Source organism: Hibiscus syriacus, unplaced genomic scaffold, assembly GCF_006381635.1.
Source record: "Hibiscus syriacus cultivar Baekdansim isolate YM2019G1 unplaced genomic scaffold, ASM638163v2 tig00112383_pilon, whole genome shotgun sequence".
In the NCBI taxonomy this organism is placed as follows: domain Eukaryota; kingdom Viridiplantae; phylum Streptophyta; class Magnoliopsida; order Malvales; family Malvaceae; genus Hibiscus; species Hibiscus syriacus.
The window spans coordinates 2268796-2280560 of record NW_024063319.1 but is presented as its reverse complement, the minus strand read 5'-3'; the positions used below and the strand labels follow the sequence as shown (position 1 = coordinate 2280560).

The following is an 11765-nucleotide window of genomic DNA, read 5'->3' as shown; positions in this document are numbered from 1 at the left end:
TATTATCTTTCTTTATAGGTTGTACCTATATTTTGATTTTCTTTACCATGTCTCATAAACATCCTCGATCATCTTCATCTCGTGCTAATCTACCTCCTAACCCTCCGCCAAATCCTCCTCCTAATCTAATTGAAATGACCATCATGAATTCGTGTTTTAATGAACAGAATCGTCACAATCTCTATTCACAATATCTCAACTATTTCGAGTCTTATGCTATTAGGGGTGAGCGACTTCTTTCTATTTCGACAATGAACGAAATGAATTTCAAATACCTACCCCTTCTCAAAGCTTAGAAATTTGACAACACGTTTAAAGTCAAACATTTTCTATCACCAACTCGTCCGCATTTTCTATTCTAATGTCGTTTGTCTCCAAAATGAAAATCGTACTCACACTGAAAGTATTTTTTATGTCTCTTGACATTACCATTAATTCTGACTCAATCGCCCATGCTTTTGGTCTAAAAAATATCGGGATTGATAACGAGCGAGACACCGTCACTTCCTTCTTAAAAGTAGGGGAAAATGCAATCATCCTTGACTTTCATAAGATGTTCCTTCACTTGATTATTTCTTTGGTTTCGACCATCCGGAGGCAAGTACTCATCTTTTCAAAGCATTGACATATGGTGGATCCATTGTTTTCAACGAAATAAAGGAATTAATCTAGCTCAAATCATCTTCGGTGAACTAGTGGACACTGTGAACCATGTTCCTTCTAAGAGGGTTGAGTCTTTAGTTTATGGTTGTCTTCTTAGTAATTTCTTTATAAAAGCCAGTCTTAAAGTCGATCTCGATGTTTCTATCCCCTTAGGTACTCCAATCGATCTTACATCTCTCCGCAAGTCAGGGTGGACTAAAGTTGGAGCAAATTGGGAAAAAAATCAAAAGAGACGCCCGATGCTAGTTCATTTCAGGCAGCTTCGGCTCTGGCTCCTCCTCAGGCCGATGATGTTTTACATCATGTTGATGATCCCGTGAATCGTGCCCTTGAAGAGCCTCCTAGTGTTGGTAGTGCGATGCCTCCCAATTTTTAATCCCTGATGGAGACATTAGATTTGAGGTTTGCATCTATGGAGTCTCACTTTACTGCCTTGGGGAATCAAGTGTCTGAGCTGCAAGCACTGCATATGGATTCCCAATGCGACACCCTAGCATGATTCGACGCAGTGACGAATAGGCTCGATGCTCTTTCTCGAGACTTTGCCTCTTTCTGTGCACCCTGTTTGGATCCTGATCCTCCATCGAATGCTAGATGATTTTTGCTTTGTTAGTTGTTTTTTTGTTGGTGTTGCAATGTCATACTTTGAACTTACATTTTCCTTTGAATTTCTTAGTCTTTGATATTTTGGATTTGGTAATACTTTTATGTTTTGGATGATAGGATTTATATTTATCATATTTTGCATTTTGTTTAATCATGTTTCCTCTTATTTTGACCATGCCTACTATATTTTGGATATTAATTATGTTGACTGACCTACTTGACACATTTGTTCTTCACAAGTATATTCTATATATTGTTTACTTTTTATTGGTTCTTTTTTATTTAACAAAAAGGGAGAGAAATGTTAAAGTAAGGGGGTATTTTTTTTAATATATCTTAAATTTTTTAAAAATGTTTTGTTATATAAAAAGGGGGAGATTGTTGAAAACACTTTGATATTTTGATATACCAAACAAAATTATTAATTAGTTTTTACAAATTTTAAGATTATATTCAATTCAGTCATTCAAATATATAAAATTATTCTTTAAAGTTAAAATGTCAATTTTTACTTCTCACTATACTGAAAATTTGAGTCCTATACTGGAAATATTTTTGAAATAATTTCTACTAAGGGTTGAGAGCTTTAATCGAGTCAAAAATTATTTTTAAGCATAGTAGTACCGATACTGTTCAAGAAGTATCGATACAGATATCGATACTGAAGCCCAAAACAATGAAGTAGTGCCGATACCTATGAGGAAGTACAGATACTGTCAAAATAGAATGCTAAAATTGTACCGATACCATATACGGTATCGATACTACTTAGTATAGTAGTACCAATACTCTTAGTGATGGTACCAATATTACCTTTTTGGTTTTGAGTCTATCAGATTCCAGTATACTAAAATGGTACTGATACTATATACAGTATCGATACCCTTGTGACAGTATCGATACCGATGTTTCCTAACAGTCAAATTTTTTGTATTTAATGCAGGGAGTATCGATACTAATAGATAAAGTACCAATACTACAAGCTTTTGAGCAACATTTAATGCAGGAAACTGCCCCCAAAGACTCTATTGACTCCCACAATAACTCAAACAGTAGGAATTGCTTGAGGGAGTATATAAACAAGATCCCAAGTCATTTGTGAAGATAACAGACAAAAGATTTGAGCCAAATCAACATTCTTCAATATTCTTTTTGCTTTCAAAGAACACTTCTTATACTCATTTGTATTCATTTTCTTAAGTGTTCTTATTTGTTTTTTGAATTGTGCACACACATTCCTAGAGAGGATTTTATAATTTGTAATTTTCTCTTTGAGAGAGCGTCTCAAGAATTTGGGGTATAATTATTGAGGGAGTTGTAAGGTTACACCTTATCCTCAAAGGTAGATACAAATTAGTGAATTTGTGGAAATCCTTAGTGTGGATAGCTAAGGTAGTGGATGTAGACTTTGGTTGATAAAGTCGAACCACTCTAAATTCTTGTGTTCATTTCTTTAATTTTTCCTCTTAAGCTTTCACCAAATTTTTAATTGCCAATTCACCTCCTCTTGGCTATTTCATCCTTTCGATTGACTCAAGAGTTCATTTGTGTATTTTATCCAAATGTCTTTAATGTTTGATTAAGTGGTTATTTTAGTTAATTAAAAAATTATTTTGGTTCTTATTTTTCTTTTTGAAGTTTCTTTTACTCTCAACATTTTATTTTTGAGGTAGAAAGATACTTATGTTGATGGAAATTGTTTATAAAAAATGATACTTCAAAATAAAGATTTTTTTGCCTTGAAAAGAAACATTGAGACCAAAATATTCTAAAAAAGAATAAGGGCTAAAGTGACTATTTAATTAAACGTTAGGAGTATGTTTTTCCTAAAATGAAATTTTTTGAACCAAAATACTCCAAATATATATATATATATATAATTTAATCAAACTTGAGATAATTTTTTTTATATTATACTTAAAAGAAAGTTAAAACGTATTTCAAACACATTCAAATTCAATTTCCTTTATATGTTATATCCACTCCACCAATTAAATATTTGCTATCTAAGAAATAAGTGTTAAAAAATATTGACTAAACTCAATATAAAACTTAAGGACAAATTGCACAAATGGTCTCGACTATAAAAAATATAAAATGGTTCCTCAACTATAAGATGTTATTTTGTTGAGTCTTATAACTATTAAAAGTTACAAAATGTTACAAAATGGTCACCAACTATTCATTATGTTCTAAACTCATCATTTTCTGTTAAACATTAACCACAGTTTGAATTTGATGTTAATATGTTGTATGAGATATGATAGTTGTTTAAGATTTTATGATTAGATTTTATCATATTTTAACCAGTAGATTACACCTAGCTCAGACTGTCGTTAAACTTTTAACGAAAAATGATGAATTTTAGATATAATGAATAGTTGGGTGACCATTTTGTAACGTTTAATAGTCGGAGGACTCAACAAAGCAACACCCTATAGTCGGGGGACTGTTTTGTAACTTTTGATAGTCTGAGTACTTAATAAAGTAATACCCTATAATCAAGGGACTATTTGTATACTTTATCCAAAACTTAATTACTTTAAAATTGATTGTACAAATCAAATAAATTAAACCCAAATTTAACAAAGTTGTCAATTTGGCCAGTTGCCACGATAAGAACGACATCCTTGTACTTGGTTCCTTGCCTTCAATGTCATATCCATGTCTTCGATGTTAACATTTTCAACGACCCATCAAACATGTGATTTTATCAAATCTTATCACACCAATTACCGGATTATGTAACATACTAAACTAATTTCAAATGATTATCAAAGATAAAATTACTGTGTCCCAAGAGAAAGTACTGGTATTCGTCTTCTCCATTTTATAAAGAGAAAATGGCGAGAGATGGACAAGAGAAAGACATCGCATGGATCTTCTCTACCCCATGTTCATATAAATGAGTCGATAATTATGTTCACTGCATGACCCCAATGGGTTTTTACATTTGTACAAAAGAGTGAAAATGAGATTTCAAGCAAAACTCCATTAAAGATCTTGAAGCTCTCCTCCCAAGATAATTTTCATAATCAACAAGTATAATAGCTACAAGAGAAAAGAAAATCCTCTAATGAGAGTTGGCAGTGTCAATTGCTAGCTCAAATGGGTATAATTATAACTAAAAATCATACAATTAGCAAAGTAAATTTACAGACTTTGATTTTGAAGGAAGCGAGTAATATTTTTGTAGGGGCAGTGGCGGTGGTTAATGATCAAAGAGCTCTCTTTTTAATGCAAGCATGGGCTATAAATGCAGGACCTTTGCCTTTCGATTCCCTCTTCTTCAAAAAGAGACAAATATCCATTTCTTTTCTCTCTCCCATTCTCTCAATCTAGATTCTGAAGTAATAAAAGTCTCGCCTTTATTTACTTTTTCATCTCTGGTTCTTTTTTGACTGTTTTGTTGCAGAGTTGCTCTGTTACTGAGCAGGAAGAAAAGGGACAAGCGCTTGCTCAAATTCATTAAAAACATTAACTTTTGAGTGCGTTAGAGTGTTTTGAAGAAGAAGAAAAGGGTTTCAAAAGAGAGAGCAGAAAGAGATAGCCTATGCCTATATTACAAGGACTCCAACCGTAGTTTTACATAGCAAAAGAGAGGCTCTAGGCATTAAGGTCCTTACAACACCATAGGCACAAAGCATCAAAAGCACTAATCACAGTGAAGTAAGTCGGTAGGTTTTCAAGATTTTCTTAGAAACACGACCGTAATCATAAATACAGGAATTAAAGTAGCAAAAAGTTCAACCATAAAAAATAAATTAAAAGACACAATCGATCCATATTGAACTAAAAAGTTCATTTGCTATTCATAAAAGTATAAACAATATAAATATATTCACACTTCTTCCTCTCTCTTTTTCTTTTCTTTCTTTCTTAGATTTTTTATAAGCAACAAGCATATCAAGTCAAAATTTGGGAGCAAGATCAATCTATATACAACCGCTGTTCAATTTTTTATCTCCTTGCATCTAAGTTATGTACTTATAATCATAATCGAAATAAGACCAGATCGATTTTACCTCCATGAAATTAAAAACATTAAAAAGGAAGAAACACTTCAAACATGCTTAAAGAGCAGAAAAGCAAGAGATATATGGATAAATAACGCGCTATAGCTATCATTTGGCCAACAATAAGCATCATTTCCTGAGAACCAAACAGAGTTTATAGAACTGGAGCGGAAAAACTGAAAACCTGTAAAGAGGAATAGGCTTGGGAAGAGGAAAGGAGCGGCACTGAGGAGAAGAAGCAGGGATCTTCCGCTTAGGCAATGAGGTAGATGAGAGGAAGTGTGAGGAGCCGGATATCGTGGCTGAGAAGGCCGCCATTAGCATCACTTGCAACAGGTACAACCACCACCTCCCCAAGCAAAACTAGAGTGGAGAAGAAATCTAAACTGGAGAAGAATTTTTGGCAGAGGCAAGCTCAGGAGAGAAGAAGATACCGCGCAAAGGCAAACTCACAGGGAAAAGAAGGGTATTTTAACCCTTAGGACGAGAATAAAATAATACCTACCACACACTTGGGAATAACATTCCCATGAATAAAACACCAAAATTTACTGTTATTATTGAAATATTAACTTCACTTTGGAATCTTATCCAATTAAATATGGGTATCCTTAGTCAGAAAAAAAATATCTGTTGGGAATGTAAAAATCCTTGATCCAAACGGGCTGTTAAGGTTATATTTAGGTAATGGTCAAATTTTTAAGGTTTAGTTTCTTTTCATCAGCCTAACTTTGAACTGTTGTTGGCTAGGTGTTCAAACATAATTGTGAAGGCGTAGACCGATTTTTCTTCTGCTACTCTCGTTGAAAAGGGGATGGATATAAGTGAAAAGGATAAATCTGAGCTAGAAAACAGGAATGAGAATAGCATAAACTACGAAACACCTGTTTTGTCATCGGATTGGCAGTTTGGTGGTGCCAATCTCACAAGTTCTGGCGCGAGTTTAGTTCCTAGTAGTAATCCATTGGCTATTGGTTCGGCATGTGCCTCTGCTTCGATGGCAGACTCGTTTGGTTCTAACCTTTGGGAGCACCCATCTAATTCTCAAAACTTGGGATTTAGTGGCATCAATGTGCGAAATGGTGCAATCTCTTTAAATGCAATGGACACTGGGAAAGGTACTCTTACCCCTTTGAGAGGTAGCATTGATAGACCATTTGATATGGGTTGGAATGCTGCAAGTTCAGCGTTGAAAGGGGGCTTTTTTTTTTACCGAATACGACTGGGACTCTACCACAGAGGCTATCACAGTTGCCAGCTGATTCGACTTTCATTGAGGGTGCTGTGAGGTTCTCGAGTTTTACTGGGGGAGTTTTAGTGATATGGTGAGCCTTTTTGGTATGCCTGAATCTTTGGCTCTGTATTCTAGAGGAATGGGATTGATGCCGGGACCTGAAGATATGTTCGCAGTCAATGGGATGAAATCTGTACCTGGTGTGGAATCTCAGAAGAGTAAGTTGAATGTTATTGAAGCTACTAGAGATGCTAGTTTGCAAGTTGAAAATAGGGCTAAAGAAAGGCCACTTTAGAACGAGAGGAAAAGTGAAGTCTTGTGCGAGCTAATGAAGAAGCAAAACATGGAATTGGTGGCTCTGGTAATGAGTCCGATGAGGCTAAGTTTAGTGGTCGTGATGTAGGTCAAAATGAACCATCTTCATTCAATGGTAAAGGTGAACATTCTGCCAAGGGTCTCAGTTTGAAGAAAAGAAAAAGGGGTTTACAGGTAAAAAAATGTTCACTAATTGTTTCCCTGATCTATTTTACACTTTTGTTTATCGACCAAGTTTTGATTGCTAAGTTTATGGCAGGATGCTGAGATTGATCAAGCTAAAGGAGGTCAACCACCTACCAAGGCAACTAAGGATGGTGCCGAAAATCAACAAAAGGGTGACCAGAAGCAAACTACAACTGCAGGGAAGCAAGGTTCTCCAGCTTCTCAAGAAGAATATATCCATGTGAGAGCCCGAAGAGGCCAGGCAACTAACAGCCAGAGTCTTGTGGAAAGGGTAAATTTTATATGGAATACTATTTGAAATAGCAGTATCAGATCGTCCATCTGTGTTAGATTGGAGTTGATTGGTTATTACTTCAGGTAAGGAGAGAAAAGATTAGTGAAAGGATGAAGTTCCTTCAGGACCTTGTACCTGGTTGCTGCAAGGTGTGATAACTTGGACCCTATAGTTTAGGGAGTACAACCATATCGACTTTTCAGCAGTATTCACAAGAGACATTGTAACTTATTGTGTGAGAGTTTATTGGTACTTGCAGGTTACAGGCAAGGCAGTGATGCTAGATGAAATAATTAACTATGTGCAGTCGCTTCAGCGGCAGGTTGAGGTATTGGAGCAGAATTTGCAACTTCTGTTTTTCGACCTTGTTTTGCCCTGGTAATCTAGTGTAATTGGTGATGATGGAATTGTAGATACTTCAGTTTAATTAATTAGTGAATTTTGTTCTGGATTGATGTAAATATTGTTACAACTTGGGATATAATTTGTAGTATAATCATGTTCTTTCCTTTTGCAGTTTCTGTCAATGAAACTTGCTACGGTTAACCCCAGGCTGGACTTTAATATAGAACGGCTTCTTGCAAAAGATGTAAGTTGATGAAGCACGGATTTAGGAGTCCTTAATATCTACACACGTCTCAGCTAACCCGTTAAAAGCTGCTTTTTTTTTTATGTGCAGCTTATTCAATCTTGAGCCTGCGCTTCTTCAACTCTGGGGTTTTCTCCGGATTTATCTGTTGGTTATCCTTCATTGCATCCATCTCAACCTGGACTTGTTCAAGCTGCCCTTCCTGTTATGGGGAATAATAATGATATTCTTTCTCGTTTGATAACGATGACCGGAGGATTGAAGAAGCCCAATCAGATTTCCCTTCATTTCATATAGGCCTTTTAACATCTTTTAAAGGGTTACTAATATGAAAATAATTAGATTATGTACGTAACACCAAGATTCACGACTACTAAAAATTTTAACTTTCTATACAATGGTTCTAGCTATCAAATGCATGGGAGGATGAGCACCACTATGTTGTTCAAATGAACTATGAAACTGGTGCTCCTTCGGACAGCCTTAATGTAAATGGTATCACCCCCTTTCATTAATGTCCCAACTCATAAATGTCCTCTGATCTGATTAAAATTCATCTAATGCTTTTGCAGAGTCTCAATCCGGTAATACAAAAGTAGGACTTTGATCCTTCTCATAAGGGTCTATGGCTCCATTCCAGGCAATTCATTATAGCCCTACTAATATATATGGTAGCATACTTATTACTTAACCACTCTTTCGAAGGTTAAAGTATAAACATACACCGTCACCATATATCTACCGAGCTCAAGGTTCTTTATCCGTATGGCCTGTCAAAGATCAAGTCAAATCATATTCCGTCACCATATGGAGATGTGGAACTCCTGTTGAACATGGGAATGTATTGGTGTCCTAGTCAGAGGTTAGGTGGATTAGAATGTATAGATTGATTATGGAAAGTTTTTGTGATATAGGAGTTATATGTATTATCTAGTAGTATATTGGATGAATCTCTTCTGTAATTTATAGGTGGCTATGGGAAGTAATTTGTTCAGTTAGATTGCATTTGTTCTTCAATCTTCTCATATTTGCTTCTTTTTTTCTCAAGAAATGAAATTGTAGGCCAAGTGAATGTTGAATACAGATATATTCGATCCGAGTACTAATCTGTCTGTAGTTATTCAGTAAAAGTGTCAAGTTAAAAGGACAGAGTACCAAATCGTTGTTCTATATGACCAAATTAGAACAATGGAATTTATTAAGGTTGATTCCTTTAATAAGCAGATCCCCCCCCCCAATGGAAATATGTAGAATTGAAGCTGGGGACAAGAAATCATGGGAAGATGTCCGGACAAACAATCTGAGTGTCTTTACCTGTCTTGTCTGGGTAGTTCTACAGTACAGTAACTTAATATAAGACTAAAAAAAAGATATTATCAAAAATATTAATGATTTTTTTAATATTTCTGGTAAATCGCTACCTAAAACATTATTTTTCTACTGGAAATGTTAATTTCGTTACTTAATTTTCGGTAGAAAAACCGACAGAAAAAATAACATTTTAGATAGCGCCCAATATTAACATTTCTGGTAGAAAAAATAATGTTTTAGATAGCACTTTACCGAAAATATTAAAAAAATATTAATATTTCTGGTAACGTCTTTTTTTAACCGTATATTAAGTCTGTCGTATTTGAGGCAACCCGTCTTGTGTTAAAACATAACACACAGATTTTAGATCTAAATATATTGTATGATTCTATTTTATGACAATGAAGATGATGATAATAATAATAATGGCCCAATGGAATAATGTCTGACAGTCAAAAACCACCAACAATGAATATAATATAATTAGTACAGGTAGTCTCCCAGTTCAGGTAGGAACTGTATTCTGGATGTTTGACTGTGGGGTAAAGCTGACATGTAGGAAATGCAGAATATTTTCTTTGGTAATTTTTTATTCGCCATTAAAAACTCTGATGCTGTATGATGAATCTGTAAGCGGATAACTAAGAACCATGACAAGCCACTTCACTTTTATTCTTGTGGTGATTTGCTAGAATCTCCTTCATCTTGCTGACGATTCTGCATCATGTTGAAAGAAAAAGTTGGTTTTTGCAGTAATTGGATTAAAATTAGCAATTACATGATTTGGAAGTACAGAGTTCATAAAAATTACCTGTAATCTAGCGCATATCTCTAGAACTTCAGGTACAGGAGCCCAATCACCAAAATTCCTCTCTATAAACTGGTAAGCAATTCCAGTTCCTCCTTGACCAACTATGAAAAGGCCACCCTTTATTTCACCTTCTCCTTTAAAATTCTGGTTTATTCCCAGAGATTTTGCACGTTTATAGTTAGTAATAGCCCGGGGATTGAACAAAAATCCTGATAGAAACTTGTCTTTAAGTAGTTTCCCACCTCCAAGAGCTTTGAAGAATCCCATTGTACGATCCAATATCACGACACCACCCCAATAGCGTGGCCAAAAGTCTTTTACCTGCATCGAAAGTCGATATCCGAGGAAAAAGGAAGTTTATTGGAGAAAATATTTTGAATTAAAAGTATAAAAATCACCTCTGATTCTATGTGTTCATGAAGAACTGCAAACATTTGGATTCCCAGTGCATCAAATATTGGCTTTTTGGCATAGAGCTGGTGAGCTTCAGCTCTGCACATGACGCACCTGTTATCATTGTGTCAACAAATGGAGACAGAAAAGCCAATCAATTTCATCATTTAGGGGACAAAGGCAGTTTCTTTGTTAGTAGTTTTAATAGTTTACCCCGGTCGTCGAATGCATAGGAGAACAGCAGGCTTATCCCGCCACAGTTCCGAAACTTTCATAGGCGGAGTCATGGATTTCACCAAGGGCTCCATCCCAATCTTATACACAGGAGTTAATCTCTGAACCGATATGTTTTCAATAGCAGCATAAGGTGCCACGCTGTCGACCACAGGAGGAGGTTGTACACAACCACAGACTCGAGCCTCGGCCGGTCCCGCAGCGACAACCCCTTTAAAAATGTATCCATCTTTAGTCTTGAAACCAGCAAGTGTCTCTTCCGGCAACCTATCAGTGCTACTCCTGCCAAAGGATTTTGCTATGGATTGAACCATCTGAATGGCATTTTTTCTAGTTGGTGTACCCATGTCTTTCCTCGCACCGAAGCCGTAAGATTTCAGTAGAGGATCCGTGCATGCATCGGTTCGATCTGTGAAACGTGCAATATGTCCCCTTTTCATGCCAAATTGTAAAGATAGTTCCTTGGTGCTCAAGTTAAGGAGCTCTGGTAGTGATTTCCTCGTAGCCTCCAGCTGATCTCCAAATTGAATCAAAGAACGATCATGAAGGTACTTTCTGATTTCCAGAGCATCCTGAAAGAACATAGAAACAAATAAGTTGTTATATGAATACCAAGTGATAAATTTAGAGAGCTAATAAGTTTATTAACCTTTTGATATGGTGTCATGTTGATTGCATCCATATCTTCTGAATTCATGATCTTTAAAGTCGGAACGTCATCCCAGCCTTCTTCTAATAGCTTTGGAAGCAATTCCTTGAGAACCCCATCACCAACAAAATCTTCCATCGAAAAAGAAGCCATTGTCAGTTGTAATGGCTATGGTGCTTATTAAATATGGTCCTGATATCCCATGTAGACATGGTTTGATATTATCTCATTCTTTATTTTATTTGCGAGTTGCTTTAAGAAAATATTACTATAATCATCAGTTGTGAATTGAGATTAAATTAACAGAGAAGGAACTCAAATCCATTCGGCAGCTTCGGTTGCCAATTGCGACAAAGAATAGTATAATATGCTTGTCTTCTACATATTCACCAGTTGCTAGCAGACAATAGCCAAAGGTTATCTGTTAAAGTCAAAACATTGCTTGGAAACGGTCAAAAGATGCCGATGGAGATCGAAAGGGAAA

General features: G+C 35.7%; 1 protein-coding gene and 1 pseudogene across 2 annotated transcripts; one reads left to right on the top strand and one right to left on the bottom strand.

Moving 5' to 3' along the window:
* Nucleotides 1-4248: 4248 nt before the first annotated feature.
* LOC120178924 lies at nucleotides 4249-11465 on the bottom strand. Of its 2 annotated transcripts, XM_039184685.1 has the most exons (6): nucleotides 11282-11465; nucleotides 10612-11204; nucleotides 10404-10512; nucleotides 10006-10326; nucleotides 9908-9911; nucleotides 4249-4280 (listed from the first exon to the last, which is right to left on the bottom strand). In XM_039184685.1, exons 1-6 carry the CDS (start codon nucleotides 11432-11434, stop codon nucleotides 4264-4266), a joined length of 1197 nt encoding a protein of 398 aa, XP_039040616.1. In that variant the 5' UTR covers nucleotides 11435-11465; the 3' UTR covers nucleotides 4249-4263. The 2 variants fall into 2 exon arrangements, with proteins under 2 accessions (XP_039040616.1, XP_039040615.1); XM_039184684.1 differs by lacking the exon at nucleotides 4249-4280 and having other exon boundaries at nucleotides 9771-9911.
* On the top strand, nucleotides 5976-8565 carry LOC120178925 (annotated as a pseudogene).
* Nucleotides 11466-11765: the final 300 nt, after the last annotated feature.

Excerpts from the sequence above, each read along its gene's own strand:
- LOC120178924 (XM_039184684.1), bottom strand. The coding sequence starts at position 11,434 with ATGGCTTCTTTTTCGATGGAAGATTTTGTTGGTGATGGGGTTCTCAAG. Across the intron at positions 10,513-10,611 it reads CTATGCATTCGACGACCGGG|GTGCGTCATGTGCAGAGCTG; the intron begins GTAAACTATTAA and ends CAATGATAACAG. Across the intron at positions 10,327-10,403 it reads ATGAACACATAGAATCAGAG|GTAAAAGACTTTTGGCCACG; the intron begins GTGATTTTTATA and ends CTTTCGATGCAG.